This window comes from Tasmannia lanceolata, unplaced genomic scaffold (assembly GCF_043159265.1).
Source record: "Tasmannia lanceolata isolate RefF3 unplaced genomic scaffold, GAP_Taslan_0.1 ptg000037l, whole genome shotgun sequence".
In the NCBI taxonomy this organism is placed as follows: Eukaryota; Viridiplantae; Streptophyta; class Magnoliopsida; order Canellales; family Winteraceae; genus Tasmannia; species Tasmannia lanceolata.
This window is the reverse complement of record NW_027518714.1, coordinates 61,984,137-62,002,364: the sequence shown is the minus strand read 5'-3', so window position 1 is coordinate 62,002,364 and position 18,228 is coordinate 61,984,137. Positions and strand designations below refer to the sequence as shown.

The 18,228-nt window shown below is 36.5% G+C and overlaps 1 protein-coding gene across 3 annotated transcripts; it reads right to left on the bottom strand.

Moving 5' to 3' along the window:
• Positions 1-38: 38 nt before the first annotated feature.
• Positions 39-16,421, bottom strand: LOC143861074 (uncharacterized). Of its 3 annotated transcripts, none has more exons than XM_077371962.1 (7): positions 15,990-16,421; positions 1,754-2,381; positions 1,462-1,668; positions 1,276-1,374; positions 1,111-1,197; positions 632-993; positions 39-287 (listed from the first exon to the last, which is right to left on the bottom strand). In XM_077371962.1, exons 2-6 carry the CDS (start codon positions 2,345-2,347, stop codon positions 679-681), a joined length of 1,302 nt encoding a protein of 433 aa, XP_077228077.1. In that variant the 5' UTR covers positions 2,348-2,381; positions 15,990-16,421; the 3' UTR covers positions 39-287; positions 632-678. The 3 variants fall into 3 exon arrangements, with proteins under 3 accessions (XP_077228077.1, XP_077228076.1, XP_077228078.1); XM_077371961.1 differs by having other exon boundaries at positions 1,754-2,368; XM_077371963.1 differs by lacking the exon at positions 1,754-2,381 and having other exon boundaries at positions 15,990-16,420.
• Between the last annotated feature and the right edge of the window lie 1,807 nt (positions 16,422-18,228).

Sequence of the window (18,228 nt, the reverse complement as noted above, 5' to 3'; positions counted from 1 at the left end):
CCCTTTTTAAAAGGTCACATATAGCTACAATTTTACAATTAGAAAAGATATTTAAATTTAAATAGGAACTAAAATTCCCTGTACCAAGTTCCATCTACATGATATATATCAACAGCCATAATAGAATCCACCTAGCAAATAAAATGTGCAACGAGAAAGAGAATTAAACGAATCCATTACAACCTACCATAATTTGATATGCACAAGTCCATCAAGCAAAACATCAGATGTCTCAAAGCCAAACACAAGTGTAATCCATCAAACATCATCACTGTTGCGCATTCAACCTAGCAAACCAAATAACACAAAAACAAAATAAACTCATTCATTCATTCATAAACATACTGAAAAAACATAATATCTAAAAAACCAACTGATATCAGCACGACCATGGTTTGATAACGGGGCAAACTTGTTTTATATTGTGTACCCAGCTGTCAAAGATTATTATAATTTCCTCAATGATCTCAATAGCAAATTAAAAAGTATAAAATAAGTGAGTTCGCCCCATTATCAAAACATTTTCTGCCAATATAATTGGATTAAAAACATATAAATGCTAAAAATAAGGAATCATATACTGTAATTAAGAAGAATAACTAAATCCAAACCTGTATGACTGAAAAGTTACCTTACTGTTGTCTAATGCCACCACTGATGTACTTACTACATCATATATCAGTGTGCGTTTGGAACTTTATTCATAGCCGACGCCATCTCTTTCAACTGAGCTTGCATAAGTACGTATTGCTCCTCCATCTTGGCCATTTGTGCCTTCATCTCATCAATTCCTATTTTAGCTTCTGAGGATATTTTTTGGGACTTTAAAGGGCTAGATGTATGGCCTGGGATATGAGATGAGGATGGACCTAACTCGGAAGTGCGCACCCGACCACTCCTCTCTTCTCCCATGTTTGGGGGGAGTATGTCATCCCTAGCAGTTCTGAATAGCGAGGTCTTTTGTGGGTAAGATATGTAGTCATTGAAGTCATTCTGCGATGGAAACCCAAGTTGTGAAATTATACAGTTGATCAAATAAAAGCCAATGTGTATATACGAAAATAAATTTTAACAAAAGATGATATTTAACAGTAAGATACTTAAACATACCATCACAGTTACTGGGTCCCAATCCGCAGGCGAATCTAGCAAGAACAGCCGTACTCGAACTGTCTCCTCCCCAATGCTCTTCGCCCACTATCCTCATGTAAAGTAAATTATCATGTAACTGTAGACATATACAGCACGAATGAAATTAACAGTTAACAAAGTTACCTTCTCCTCGTGTTTCCTATCAGTCTCAGCGCTCTTCGCAAGTTCAGCATGGTTAATCTTTCGTTTTGAGCGATTATCCTTATTTATCTCATTGGGCGCCTGAATTTTGAAATTAATTAAACCTCATATTTCTATGCGCTTAAGTGGAAACACATAAAAATTAAATAATTTAACAATTCAACATACCTTCCCCAACCTACAATTCCAATACGTAACAAGATTCCGCCACTGGCTCGGAAGTACTCGATTATCAAAGAGTGCCAGCTGCTCCGCATCTGTCGCATTATAATTGATAAAGTACATTTTCTTTAACTCGACCTTCCATTCCCTCCATTTTTCGTGGAGATACTTCAGAAACCAAACTCTACCGCTATTACCAATGTCAAAGACCGCCTACATCATATGGAAAACATCATACAATCATATAATAAAAACTAAAATAATATAAAAAATATATATATAAATAATTCTCTAATACCTGGAGGATATCCCACATTTCCACCTTGTTTGCATACGGTATTTTCCTCCAATCATGCACATCAACGGGCAGCTTATGCCCATTCTCTTGTACTAGACCTTCTACAAAGCATTCTAGTGTTGTCCACTCGGGACTAATGGGCTCCCCAGATTTGTCCAACTTGACATAGATGCGTTGCTCTAAAGGTAAGTTCCACACAGACAAATAATTTGCGTGAGGCGTGATTGTAGAATATTTTACGCCTAGCAACCAATCATCATCAGTAGCTCTAGAATCCTGAGGCTGAGAGTGTTGCGACTGCTCTACATGGGAGGCCTGAGGCTCGACCGGCTGGGGCGGCTGAGACTGCTGGGACTGGGTGGGTCCTGACTGAGGCACATGCGACTGGCTGGGGCCCATTTTCAAACTAGATTTGCTATGTGTATTTCTCTTGGACCGGCTGGGGCCCGGCTGAGGCACATGCGATTGGCTGGTGCTCATTTTCAACCTAGATTTGCTACGTGTATTTCTCTGGGACTGGCTAGGGCCCGACTGAGGCACATGTGACTGGCTGGTGCTAATATTCAACCTAGATTTGCTACGTGTAATTCTCATGTTTTATGAATATACGATGACCTGTATATCAAATCTAATAAATAATAATAATTCCCAAGTCTTAATGTAGAGCAATGGACATAATCTAAACAACTGTAGCCAAGTTCAAGACATAAAATGAAAAACAAATAAAACACAAAAATAAGGAAAAAATGACTTTGAATGAAAAAAAAAAAAAAAAAAAGGAAAAATACGACCGTGAGCATCCACACTGACATTCCATATGATTTAAACAACCTAATATTTCATGGAATAAGTCCCTCAAAGACAAACATTCAAATAGAACAATTGATATGGACGACTAAAATATAAAAAATGACCCAAAGCTCAAATTATATATATAATGACTGTGATTCTTCTTCTTTCAAAATTCTAAGATTTAGGCCATTGGATCAGTGAATCTATTTTCAAGGGTGGGAATCAACGATCCATCAATGATCAACCCTAGATCTTAGTTTTGATCACTCTTTTCCCTTTAATTTGTTTTGATCCATAGATCTTAGAATCTAGGGCTATTGAAGGTTATAACTAAATTCCCTAAATGAGAGAAGAAAATAAGTCTTGTTGTAAAAATAATTTCCAAGGAAAATATCACTTAAAACGTGGAAAGTAAAAAAAAAAAAAAAAAAAAGATAAAAAGTTATGGGAAGAAACCCACGTTTTCCCTTGTATGGGAAAACGTGCATATGGTGTGGGCCCACCCTAAAAAAAATTAGATTGATGATAGTTAATTTAAAGATGCCTTTGTAGGATTACTAATTATAAGTAATTATTTAGGGAAATATATGTGATTACTTTTAATTAGCAATCAATGATATGGTGTGATGATAGTAAATTTAAAGATGCCTTTTTAGATTTACTAATTATAAGTAATCTTAAAAGGAAATTCCTAGATTTTGGATATCTTAGTTTCTTTAATTAAAAATCCAAAAACTCTTAACAATAGTCGGAACTTTACATTAATAGAAGTAGTGGGATTACTTGGAGATTAAGTAAACTTATGGATGATGTAAAGTGAGAAACTTTAGGGATATAATATTATCATTAATAGTAGATTATCCAAAATAGCAAATCAAAACAAAAATTAGGGAATATATGTAATCCCCTCTTTTGGTTGTTTTCCTTTTCTTTAAAATTTAAAACCCATAAAAAGTGGCTATCATGCCTTATAAATAAGACCAAGGTGTTGGGTTTTTGGTAACTTACTATAGCCCTCTTATGACTCATCTTAATTTACCAATCATAAAACAAGGAAAATAGAATATATATATATATATATATATATATATATATATATATATATATATATATGAGGAAACTGTTGGTGAGCTTAAGCTCACCAAACTTATGGTGAGCTAGCTTGCCCAATCACATGGGTCCCACATTTTGGGGAGTGATCCAAACCATTCATTTGCAAGGTCTTATCATAGATAGGGGGTGTACCAAAAATCAGCTCCATAGGATCATCCTAACCCCTCCATTTGTGGAGGACAAAAATGGGGCAGATTTGTGTCTGTCCATTTTTGTCCTCCACAAATGGAGGGGTTAGGATGATCCTATGGAGCTGATTTTTGGTACACCCCCCATCTATGTAAGGGACTTTCAAATGAATGGTTTGGATCATCCTAACAAAGTGGGCCCCCATGTGCTTGGGCAAGCTAGCTCACCAACAGTTGCCTCTCTCTCTCTCTCTCTATATATATATATATATATATATATATATATAGTGACGTACACCTCTCCCATTCTCGCCTAAAATTTTTAGAGAAAGAGAGAGAGAGGAAGAAAGAAAGAAAGAAAAGAAGAGAAGAAGAAGATTGAAGCTCTTACCAAACCCTAACTCCATCCAAGTTTTGTGATTTTCTTGGTTCTAATTAAGCTTATTCATTCTCTAAGCAAAAACCTAAACAGTTAAGTATTATAAAACAAGGAAAAGAGAAAACAAATAAATATATATGTGATTTAAATAGAGAAGATATCAAGCGTTCTTGATAAGCCCTCTTTGTAGTAGATTTTACGAATGAAATAAGAGTTTCATGATTGTGTAATATTTTCATTTCACGTGACTCAAAATACAGAGATCTTAAACCATCATTTTATTCATAAAAACACATATGTACATACATGTATATTTATGCGTATAAATGTTCAATGGATGAATAGATGTTGGTTTAATTCTTACATTCTAAAATCTTGTGAATCCATATATATATATATGAAATCCAACAGTTGTATGTGTATTAGGTTACAAAATAATGAAACCTTACTATGGTTTTCGACTCCAACTGTCGTGTGGGTATAAGTTGAGAAAAATGAAATTTTGCATGTCTTTTTATCTCAGCGATTCTATGAGCATTACTACCTTGCGAAATGATTTATTTTTATTTTTGGTTTTGTGCCCATTTTGGGAGCATGAAACAGTCCAAATATTTATCTTATTGTGTGCCCGACCTGGGAACACAATCTGTCCAGATTTTTGGGCCAATAGTATGTGGTTTTTAGAGTACACAAGCCCAAATTTTAGTACTGTTTTTGTACCTTAATCGAGAACACCAAATCTGTCCAGATTTATGTCCTATATATATGGGTATTTAGGTCCAAATTGGACTAGATTTACACCCTGATGGTCTAAGATTTTTAGGACAAAAAATGGACCAGGTTGTATTTGAAAATGAGAGTATCTTATGTCCCCAAAAACATGGCAAATTTATAATATGTAAGCATGTATTTTCTAGTCCACAATGGACCAGATTTTTGGGTAGTATGTACTTTATTCTCAAGCCCAAAATAGACCAGATGTATGAGTTATAGGTGTGTGTGTGTTTTGTTGTCCAAATCAGATCAAATTTATGAGCTTTGAGTGTTTTCCATCATAACTGTATATAAACGCATAGGGTTTTAAACTAATTTTGAGTAGGTCCTATCTTATCAGTGCATGCTCATAAGAGTATAAGACAAATTTTTGGGGACACATTTCTAAACTAGCAGTGTATGCACAAAGAGTTCCCTAAAATGATTTCTGTGACTACTTTGATCGCATCAAAGCTATACATGTAATAGCTCTAAAAAAATGATTCTTTTGATCTAAACAGATCTTATAAAGAAGTATTTTTGAAAGCCTCTTTTATATATTAGATATATATAGGCAGATCTCAAATCTTATGTACGAAGCCAAATAAATCAATTTTCATATAAGTTAGATCATTTCTTCGATCCAATGCCCTTGTACAAGTCCGGTAATTTACAATCCCCTTGCTATTCTCTTAATCTTATATCAAACGTAAATGGTTGGGTATGATTCTTATCTTCAGGATTATTTCCCTCACACTCTCACTTAGAGGCCGTCTCGATATTTACATCCGAGGTTTTACAAGGCAGGTGACAGCTAGACCTTGTGTTGTAATGGTTTCAATATAACTTGTTTCATGCAAAGTAATCTTACGTATACTATTTTCTTTGTGATAACTGTATAGCTCATTATACTTGTTTACTTGAAATGAAATAAATAATAAACTATTTCTAACCTTTATGTGAAAGGGTGCAGGAAAAGAAGGCAAATGTAACGTACCTTAAAATCTCTAATTGCATATCCTACATGGGGAAGAGTGAAGGGGAAATTAAGGGTGTGGTGGTATCATCCTAGGACCTAAGGTTCAAAGGCCAACGCGAGAAGCGTGTACAGCCTTTCGTTGGCAAACCATCCAAAGGGATAGTATCCCCGAAATGGCTCGGCATTAAATGCGAGACCGAAATCCGAGTCCATAACGCCACTACCTTTGGATAGGAGTAGTGGGTAGTCGTGCGGCAAGGACACCGGCAAAAAGGAGAAGGTAAAAAAAGAACTGACAGAAAAGTAAACTGGGGAAAAACCGGATGTACTTGGGGAAAGTGCTGTCTCATTTTACATATTCGATGCACACATAACATATCATTCATTATTGTCATTTATTCCTGTTTATACTGATATAGATGGCGTAGTTTTATTCTCCGGTTATTTATTATTGCTTCTAGGTGATTGCTAATGATCTGAATTATTATTGCATGCCCTTTTATATTGTTTCTTTTACTCCGCTCGGTCTCTGGAGGACCCTGCTCTAACGTTGTTTCCTCCACCACAGGGGTTGAGGCGTTAGATGGCGGAGCGTTTGCAAACGAAGAAACCATGAGATAAGTGATCGTATGATCGGAGAGTTCGCTTCATGGATTATTGCGCTATGACGTCTTGCGTCATTTTCTATTTTTATTTTGTCGGAACATTTTTTAGTTTGAACTTTAGTGATTAAAACTTTACTTTTCATTTGGAGTATGAGTATTGAAAAGACCTCTTGTTATAGTAGACTTATTTAATTTAGAATAAGATTTTTGTCGTGGTTCTTGATTATCTAAAAAAAATAAAAATTCCATGATTTTTGCGTTGTTCTTTTGCTCGTAGCGACTTAACGGAATCGGGTCGTTACAATATATGAGGAAATGGTTTGTGAGCAGCTGCTCAAATAAGCTTATCTGAGCAGAGCTCACAAACATAGAGGGGCAACATTGTTTGGATGATCCACATCATTCATTTGATAGGCCCTCATATAGATAGGGTGTGCCCAGAAAATCAGCTCCATAGGATCATCCCAAGCTTACGATCTGTGGAGTTAAAAATGGACATGTATAAGCCTTCACAAATTTGTTTATATTTTGCCTCCACAGTTTGAAGGTTAGGATGATCCCATGGAGCTGATTTTTTTGGGCACACCCTATCTATATGAGGGCCTATCAAATGAATGCTTTGGATCCTCCAAATAATGTGGCCCCCCCATGGTTTGTGAGCTGATGCAGGACAATACCTAATTTAGGGAAAATCCTACACTTCTAATGGGATTAAGGCTTTAGGACAATTTAGGGCTTACGCGGAAAATTAAAAGAACACTTAACAACTTACCTAGGGCTGATTTAACTCCTAATTAATCTATGCGCAGCAGCAATAATGAGACTTAAATAGCATAAATAATTGTAAAAATTGCAATTAAGCATGAACTAAACCTTATACAAATCAATCAAAGTGATAAAGATTTGTAAGTTGTAATAGAAAGATTAGTCTGAAACTAGGCCTACGCAAGCAACCAACTAAAAGAACTAAAAAACTAATGCAAGTACCAATGAAATAGATGTCACACAAGCATGAAAATAATAATATCCAATGAAGAAAAACAGAAAAAATGTCCAGCAGCAGTAAAAAGCTCAAAACGGTCCAGTTTTGGGTTGTAGGGATATTTTGGTAATTTGGCAAATCTGAGATTTTGGTTTAATACTGCTGTCCAAATTTTAGGTTAAGGTTTAGAAGGTAAAAGAAAGGTTAATCTAGGGTTTAGGCTCTGATTTGATGGTAGGTCTAGGCTAGGGATGTTCAAAAAGGGTTTCCGGGCTTGAAAATGGTGCGAATTTTCAATTGGCTGCAAAAGGGATTTAAAGCTATGGTTCTTGGGTGTTTAGGCTGAGGTTTAATCATAAAAACAATCATTCAAAGTCTCGAAACGAGATCTTGAAGAACGAGAGAGATCTATGGATTTTGGATTTTTGTATTTTAGGGTTTAAGAACAAAGAAAAAAGAAAATTTGATTTACTAATCTTCTTTGTGCTGATTTGATTGAAGAAATAGAAGATAATAGAGGAGATGAGATGAGAGAAGATGGTTCCAAACCACCAAGAGGAGAAGAGAAGAAGAAGTCCAACCCACAATAGCTCTCACAAAAGAAAATCGCAATTCTATTCAATATTCAAAAGTCCCTTATATTGTTTTCATAAGATGTATTTATAAGAAAAAGAAACTCTAGAAGATAACCTAATGTTAAGAACTAATCTCAACCATTCATCTAATCTAGCAAAGCTAAATAAAGATAAAAACTTATCAAAAATAGAAATCACGTAATTGACCTATACCCCTTCCTAAAAACATTCATAACTTGCTCAAATCACATCCAAATCATGTGATCTTGGGCCCATTAGATAGGTAATTGAAAAACCTTTCTAATAATACCAAAAACACACCAAACGGGTGAGATTTGATGCCTAAAAAGTAGACTACAAATAAAATGACGAAAATAGAAAGTAAATAATAAATAAAAAAGCGGCAATGTCCGTGGCCCATGCTAGAGTCTACGCCATCATTCTCGTCCACGTCTGTGCTTGTAAACTTTGAATCCACGACCGTTGTTGATGTCCCCATCATGAGCTCTCCACAGATAAGCTTATTTGAGCAGCTGCTCACAAACCATTCCCTCTCTCTCTCTCTCTCTCTCTCTCTCTCTCTCTCTCTCTACACACACACATATATATATAAATATATATAGAGGAATGATAGATACAACGGAGCCCTTGCATAAAGAGCCAAAAAAGGGCTCTTGATTGGATCCACGTCATCAAATGTAAATGATTTTACTTTTTCAACCAATTTTAAAATGTAACTGAAAATGACGTGGATCCAACGAAGAGCCCTTTTGACGCTCTTTATGCAAGGGCTCCCTTGTATCTATCATTGCTCATATATATATATATATATATATATATATATATATATATATATATATAGAGAGAGAGAGAGAGAGAGAGAGAGAGAGGTGTTCCTGCGCAGGGAGCTCCCTGTGCTTAAGTGGCTTATAAAGCCTCCCATTGGTCACTTTTTGTGGACCCGAAAAGGTGGACCCACTATACGAACCAATGGGAGGCTTTTTAAGCCACTTAAGCGTAGGGAGCAGCTGCGCAGGAACACTTTCCTCATATATATATATATATATATATAACAAATAAAAGAGCAACGTTAGTCGGTATCATCTCCATCACTATCATCATCTAACTCAGTATTATATCCTTTGTACTCTCTTCTTACATATGTGAAATTCAAATGTCTTAATCTCTGAGCCACGTATATCCATCATTTCTAAAGTAAAATCACCATCACTAGGCACAATGTTTTCCAAATTTTGACGGTTGTAGGGCTCACACAACACGTATACTCAGCACTCACAAACACTTTCCCATGAACATCAAATATGTCCCTAAGTTTGGTTATGATAACCACATGCCAATCATTGTTATTGGGGTCTTGTACAAAGAATCCATGCCAGGTTGAGGACTCACTTGGAGAAATTCATATTATGAAGAGAAAGATAAGTGACCATCACTTGCTGACTGATGCAGCGGAAATCGGAAGCATTCTTGGTCGCAAGAGCTGACTTGAAAATTCCAGGATAGATTTTCCAAAGCATGGAGTTTCTTGGATTTCTTCAACAATTCGATTTAGAACTTGCAAGGGAGTGCAAGAGGGATGATGAAAATTCCTTGATTCACAAGGAAGAAGGTGGAATCTGACGAGAAGGCTGAGATTCCAGCTTCAAATTTCTCTATCCATGTAGATTTCGGCTCGAAAATCCTCCTTTCAATGGAGAAAATTTCCCTCCAAAATCAAACTGTATCCAAGATCTAGGTCTAAAACTCTCCTTTCAATTTCAAATTCAATCTAAAAACTGTTAACAAATGGAGGGAAAAGCCCCTCTTACAGACCTCTTACAATGAAATTTACTTAACTATCCCTAGTAAGGCATAATGACTAAAGAGTACATGAGTAGCTACAAAATAACCAAACTACCCTTAGTAACCTAAAAGACATAAAATGACATGACTAGTTACAAAAATAACAACACTAGCCACTACATGAACAAGAACAAATAAAGGAAAAACTATACTAATGAGCAAACATGGGCTGATGTAGAAAATCCAGGGAGACTCCCGCATCAAACTCCCGTTCTTGAAAGAACACATCATCGAGTCCCCCACTAGCCTCACCCTCTTTCAAGGTCAAAGACGTAGATGATCAACGCCTGGTGCAGAACCATAATAGCATAGGAATCATCCATCCAATGGAATGCTCAAGATGCTTGTAAAAGTAATCAGTAATGAGAGTGGGATAAAGGCAAACAAATCATCTATAAAGAATCATGAAAGGGCAAGTCTCTCCAGGAAAGTAAAGTGGAAAGTAAAGTGCCTGGAAAGATAACAATGTACTCCTCCTTGACTCATGTGGTGGCTGGAGGTAACACCAATTCATGATCAACATCAATAAGGTTATCACCTGGAAACCCTCCATGTTCATCATCGTGTAAAAAATACTCCTCATGATCAGTGTGATCAGAGTGACAATCCTCCCAAACATCATCTAATATTCTGGAATCCCCTAACTCATACACGGCAATCTGCTCAGTCTACTCAGGTAGTGCCTTATCAGTCACTACACTCTGGCTCTGTCTCTGCACTCTCTGTCTGTGCTCTAGGATTTGATGTATTAGAATCCTCTAGTTCAATACAAGACTTAATAATCTGCTCAATCTAATCTGGTAGCGCCTCATCAGTCATTGTACTCTGGCTCAGTCTCTGCACCCTCTGGCTGTGCCATAAGATTGGACTGAGCATGCTCTGAAATAGGCTCAGCAAAAGGCCCTGAAATAGGTGCATCATCACCATCAATGGTCTCAATATGAACATCTAGATCTCCACTAGGCGCTGGCAATGTCAGTGTCTGTCGTGACTTCTTCCTCCCCTTCTTGAGAACTATCCTCATCATCAAGTAATAGAGGAGAAGTAACAAGGTGGCTCTGTTGTAAAACCAACTGACTCATGAAAAGCTTTAGCTTCTTCATCGTTGCGCCAAAGTTGGAAACAAATTCACGATGGGCTCCCTCTTCACAGATCAATCATACGTTGACACCGATGATAAGCCAATGGTGCATAAGCCCTCATCAGCTCATCATGGACCTCCTCCCATCAACAGAATAAAGGTTCGCCCAAGTCTCAATGCTCTCTCAACATGTCTATCTACATGGACTTGGCATCTCAGTTCATGATCTCTCTGACTTGGCAAATGGTCGCTCGGTGATCCATAGCCATAATATTCATGGTATGACTCAAGTGCATTGATACACCGTAGACATGTAACCTCGCAATCGCCAAGTGATCATAGCCCTCGAAGTGTGGAACAAATGGTGGAGTCATCATGCTGAAGCCTGCAGATCAAAATAATACACATGTGCTCAATTTTTCACATGTAAGGGAAACACTGCAGCAGCCTCATATCATGTTCCTCCACAACCTTTTTTTTTTCTTTTTTTTGTAGGTAAGCTGGGATCGAACCTGCGACCCCCACAAACTGCTTCTTGCTGATATATTTTCCCACACTAGCTGAAGTGCTGAACACATATATGGCAGGAGCTCTGAGTGATTCAAAATGTGTATCTGCCGGTGATCGAACTTCAGAGTTTACAACATTGTGTTTCAATGGGGTAATCCCAAACCAGTAACATGTTCTGGTATTTAACAACCTAGATCTGGGTAACTGCTATGGACTTGATGTCTCAACAGGGGGAATTTACTTCAGGAACAGTCATAATCCAATTACAAATTTACAATAACAACCAAAAACTAGTTTTCATCACAGATGGTAAAGATGAAACTTCGGAAATTAAATTGAAAAGATATGTTGCTATAGAGAAGTTATAAATCAAATATATAGGCAAGTCCAGATATCTACGCTTGATGCAGGTGGCTGAATTAATCCATACAGGGTTTAAACTATGCACTGTTTTGAGTGTTCCTTGATCAAATCTGAAGTTTTCTTTGTAAAATCTGTACTCAAAAGAATCAAATCTATCCCGGAAAATTCATGGATGGCGAATACACGAACGTGCAGCAGGATTCTGCTACTAAAAGTCACAATTAAATTGCGTTCTAGTGCATAAATTGCAAGCGTGCTGAGGCCAAGTCCAGATAAAATTCGGAACTGGAATTCCAAATCCAGACTGAGAATGACTACCAGATGCAGCATCAACAGATGCCAAGACAGAGCAATGTCTCAGATCAGGCCTAGATGCACACACGTTCACACAGTCCCACATATCCAATGTTCTCCCAGGTTTATCACAATCACGAGAAATCCAGGGAATATTCAACAAACTAAAGATTAAAAGGGGAAATTGAGAATTTCGTACAAACATACGAATCTAAGGGTTGCCGAAGGACTAATAGTAGATCTTAAATAGGACAGGTCGGGTTTTAAATCTGAAAGGGATAGCAAGGCAAGTTGACTTTGATTAACGGCCAGAACAGTTTCAAGAGATCCCAGATCTATTCAAACTTGAAGTTGCTTTCAATTCCAGAGGGTAATTCAAAAGCACTCAGCTAGATCATTAATAAACCAATAGGAACCATAGATCAATGGCACAGTTCTGCTACTGTTAAGGCACAAATTCAGCTTTTGTAGGGAGAATCACGATCCACTTATGGTAGTTTTCTGTTGCTAACTCTGAGAGTTTGAAGAAAATTCCACAAGAACTCTTGCATCTTTTGATTTTCTCTGAGAGAACTAAGCTTAAAGAGGTAGCCTCATCTAGAGAATGAAGGAAACATTAGGAAACTATATAATTGAAATCCAAAAGCTCGGTTTAAAGCCAGCTGAGAGCTAACCACATTTATAACTTGTACCGCAATGAGTAAACCTACATAATTAACCACGCCAACATAAATTGGGCACGGCTCTTCCATCTATATAACTAAAAGTAACGAAATGATGAAATAAAGATAAATGCATACAGCTTCCATCTTTGAAATATTGAAACTAGTGGGGCATCAACCTATGCACATTTCTTTGAAATATAATTTTAAAATTGTAAAGAAAGTAATTATTTCAAAGATTTGTTGCAAAGAAGATACAGAGGAAGAGTTATTTCCTATGATTTGTGGAAACGACACGAGTGTCGCGTGTCGACACGGGCACGGAGTGTCGGACACGGCAAACCCCCAAACTTTAGAAACGGGGACACAGCTAAAATAGAAAGTATATGTAATCATGATTTGTGGATATGGATTCGTGTGTCCAGTTTCGACATGGAAACGTGCTGTCTAAAAGAGGTAAATACAATATTCAATAAAAAAACAAAATGTCACACTTGACACATTACAAAAACATGTCCACACACCCACATTAAGCAACACTTCTAGCGATACAATTAAAAGTGTGTCCAAAGGAGTGTCAACACGTGTGGATATGCGTGTCGTGTCGGACACGGCAGGACACGTGTGTCGGCTAAATCATAGGTTATTTCCAGTTCACAAAGACGTATAGCTAGAGAAAATCGGCAGTACTTCTGAAAGTAGTGAAAATAGACAAAAATAATGACAAAAAGACAGTAAGACACAAAACCAACAGTACCAAAACCCCCAAAAGCATACCAAAAAAATTATAACATGGAGGTTTCATTATTAGAGTAATTCCTTGATCTGGATAGATTTATCATTTCTTTTTCACAGATATTCACTATTTTGTAATACTTGATTTCTTTTTCTTAAAGTAACATTGATTTTTTCTTAAAGTCCCAGGTTGGGCTTGCAAAAATCTATATATTAGGAGGAAGGCCTGTTTCACTGTTCACGCCCACGTGGCAGCCCTCTCCTTCCTCCCTCAAGTCTACGTTGTGTCTAATTTTCTGACGTGGCATCCTGAATTCGCACCATATTTATGGATTTCTTTCATTAAAAGAAGTAAAGAGTATTTATAATTAAAAAGTGTTGTACTTTTGCACGTTTCAATACAGATAAATGCATACACCTTTTACTTTTTGCACGTTTCAATATAGACAATTTATATGGACTTAATAATCACGGAATCTTGGAAACCGAAAGGATGCACACGGTGAAGATCTGGAATAGGAAATGATGCGACTGTGAAGGGCTAGAATACGTGATGTTTTTCAAGGTTTACAATTTGCGTAATTTATGGTGTTTTGAAAGGTGTAGAGCCAGCTTTTTTATAGAGAGGGAAAGGAAACAATTTTAGTGCATGAGTAGTAGGTTTTAAGTGTTTGTAAATAGCAGCAATAAATTTGGGAATACAAAAGGAGAAATCGTAAGAATGATGCCCAACTAATTACACAGATACATTTCCAAATAATCTTAACATATGTTTGCTTTGCAAAACTGCTATAAATGGCATCTTAAAACACCTTCCAGAAACCACATCTTTTCCTAAAACCCATCCTTTACCTAACAATTCTATTCTAAAACGCATGCAAGTCCAATTAATTGCAGACGTTTCCAATAATATTCCTCACCCCAGCAAATGAATCTATTGTATGATAGATTTACAAATTTACGATTGCAAAAAATAAAAATAAAAAGAGAGAGAACTTGATTGTTGTTTTCTCTTCTGAAACTTTTCTGCTTTCCGCTTACTTCTCATTTGCCTCCGATTCTTCGTTGTTTTAGGCCCAGTTCGTTTGAGATTATCACAACCAATTGTAAGCCCCCAACCATTATTGGAGTAGAAATTACATTTAATTTTGAGTCCAATAATCGGCTGGGGGGCTTACAATCAGTTGTTATAATCTCAAACAAACAGGGCCTTAGGAGTGAGGACTACATATGATGGTGGTTTGGGGCAATAAATAAATGTCTTCAATGCTCCTCTCCCACAAACAGTAAAATCAAATAGAAGGATAAATAGAAGTGAGGGTAAAACAAATCATTTGCAAACAAACAGAATTGTTAAAAATTGCACACATAAATTTTAACATTTTCATCTGAGCTCATAAATCATAAATCATTTCTATATGCAGATAGAAATAAACTCAAACCCTATAAGCAATTTCTAAAGTGGATATAAACCGAAATAAAAAAAATTCTACCATTGCCAATAAACTTTGCAATGTGACAAAATAAACTTAGATTGTGAAAAGATGAAACGCACAAATACCAGAAAACGCAGCAATAGATGAAAAATTGAAAAGTTAACCATCATTTAAAATTTTAAAGGAGATAAACAAATGGCTACCCTTGAAGTTTTCTGCCTACTTAAATAAACAACAAACTTAAAAATGAAAACAATTTTTTTTTCGTACTCGATAGAGAGACCTGGATCTTTTAATTATTGAAGCAATCTGAAAACAACCCCAACATGAAGGTAAATAAAAGAAAACATTCAGAAACAAAACATCAGAGATAAAATATAAAAAAATGAAGAAATACGTGAAACATGAGACCGAACTTAGTATGAAGGATTGCCATAATCCTATCATATGAATCAACGGATATCAATCTCAATATATAGAGAGGGAAAGATATACATGAAACACGAGAAGGGTTCGCGAGGGAGGCTTCTATACGCTAAATAAAACAAAAAATATGCTAAACATGTAACTATTTCAGGTGAGAAGAGATGAATAGAAGATAGAAAAGTAGGGAAAAAACATTGTGAAAAGCCCTAAAATCGTATGAGATGAGAGAAATTTTATTGATTGAGAGAAATGCTGAAAAAAACATTGTGAAGAAACGAAAATCCTGTGAGGCAATATACAAAATCATTGCGTAAATAGTAAATACCAATAATCATATCAGACGAGAGAAATAAAGAACGGATATAAAGATAAAAGAAGAGAATAATGAACAAAAGAAGTGTTCAAAAATAAAAATGAAGATGAGAAGATAGAATGAAAACAAGTGGATTACATTGAACACTTCATTCAAGCAAAAACACGTAGCACTAATTTCCATTCAACGAACATAATTTTTTTTTAAAAAAAGGTAGAGAAAGAGAGAGAGATCTTGTTTTAATTACCTGCGAGGAGGGAGAGCCTCGATCGAGCGAGGATTTAGATTGAAGGAGAGATGGTCGGACCGTCACAAGGGAGCTCTGCATAGAGGAAGACTCGCTCGGAGAGAATTAGGGTTAGGGTTGGGGAACGGAGCCTTTTAATAGGTGAAGTTTTACAGGCAGTTTTAAAGAATCGATTAAAACCGCCGCCAAAAATACATTTATGTGGCTCGCCACCAAAAATAGGCAGGAACTATGCAATTTATTTATTTATTTTTATTTTTATTTTTTTGTCAATGTAAATTTTGAGTATGTGATTTTGGTGCAGGGAAAGGACTTTCTTGAAAACGGAGGGTTCTCCTGGACGACTCATTGTTGTTTGAGGTGGCTCCAATTACCTCTGTTTCAATTTTAGAGGAAAATGAGCAAATCTGGGCGGGGGAGAGAGAGAGAGAGGTGTGGCTGTTTATGCCAATGGGTGATATTGATACTGTCAGCCATTTTGCGAATCATGTTATGCCATTATTTTGTGACCAATCAAAAGTTCCAAAGTCATCGGTGTGATATAAAAAAGGGCGATGATTTTTCCCCCCCTTACCTCCTTTTAACGTGATTTGACATCTATTCACATTAAAAGGCGGGCGCCTAATCCTAGAGGGGCGAAAAAATCATCTCAACTCAACTCAACTTAGCCTTTGTCCCAAACTAGTTGGGGTCGGCTAATGAATAAGGAGAAAAGATCTACCTCATAAGAGATATTCAGAAATCCCTGAATTCTGTTCAGCAGTGGACAATCTCTCATATCTGGAGAGAGGGCAGCAATGCTACAGACCTCCTCTCCAAGCGAGCCTCCCCCTGTAAAGGTCCTGATATTCCCCCTTTTTTTGTTTCCATGCTCTCCTTGAGATCTTACATTCGGACAGGATGGGGAAGGTTTATCCTCGGTTGTAGCCTCCATGTATTTTCTTTTTCTGTTGTGGTTGTATTTGTGCTGGGAGTATGTTCCCATCTTGCTGGCTTTTAAGCCCCCAGTATTGTATCTTCCTTTTTCTCTTTTAATATTCTGGTCGGGGTCTGCCTAACCCCTGCTTAATCATCCAAAAAAAAAAGGATCTACTTGGCTCAAATTGACTAAGTCTATTTGGATTCGTCTACATTGATCATTTTCTTCCCTTCTATCATATCAAATCTCATGTTCTCTGTTATATTCCTAGCCCTCAAGTCTTTCCTCATGGTTTCTACCCAAGTTGTTTTCGGTATGCTGATACCTCTTTTTACTCCCTCAACTTGGGCAAAAAAATCATCTCCCTATAAAAAATTAGGGAAAAAAAATCCATCCAATTCTATACATGTGATAGTAATTTGTCTTTTACTTTAGTTATCTCATCTACATTCATATTACTTCCCAAATTCATATTTCTTCTCATATTTTTTTTCTTCTCAAATAACCTCAAGCAACCACTTAGATTAATTTAAAACAAAGAGAACAAGTGATCCTACCCTTTCTATATAATAAAATTGTGGTTTTTTAATAAAGACCATTTATAAGATAACTAATTCTTAATTAACGACCTCTCCTTCGAAGAAATACCGAAGCAAATTTAGTGATTGTGCTATAACAAACTTGACTAGGGTTGTTTTGAGATTGTAGTGCAAACACTAAGTCCGTATTCGCGTTGGATTTTGAGAATTGATATTGAGTTTAAAACCGATTGTTAGACTCAAAAACGCATTTAGGCTCTGTTTGTTTTGGACTTACAATCGGTTCTTAAAAATTAAAACAAACAGGGCCTTAAATTTGAGTCCTACACTCAGTCTATGAGTCAAAATCAATTTTCACAATCCAAAATGAACTTGGCCTTGATGGTTTTCATATATTCTTAAAGGGGAGGGGGTTAGTTGAGAATTCATTTTAAAAAAAAGTTTGCAAAAGACGTCTTCTACTTTGCTTTATTTAAAAAAAAAAAAAAAAAGACTCTTCTAGTTTGACAATTTGCAAATAAAGTCATAAGAATTTTGCAAATCCCGTTATGTCATCGTTTTGTGACCAGAATGACCATATATGTGTGAAAAGACAAAAATTAACTAATCAAAAGACCAAAATACCCATGACACCCAATGATATGTTTTCATAGCGTGGGTCCCATCTACGCAACCCAACCATAGTGGGTCCCACGAACCCAACTCGAATCATGCATAGAGTGAGCCCACCATTTTACACTTCATAATGTCCAATTTGATGGACTGTCATGGGGCCCATGAT

Bases quoted from the DNA above. Each gene is read 5' to 3' on its own strand.
- LOC143861074 (XM_077371962.1), bottom strand. From the start codon at position 2,347: ATGAGAATTACACGTAGCAAATCTAGGTTGAATATTAGCACCAGCCAG. The intron at 1,669-1,753 runs GTATTAGAGAAT...CATATGATGTAG, and splicing joins AAATGTGGGATATCCTCCAG to GCGGTCTTTGACATTGGTAA. The intron at 1,375-1,461 runs GTATGTTGAATT...TTCAAAATTCAG, and splicing joins GGAATTGTAGGTTGGGGAAG to GCGCCCAATGAGATAAATAA.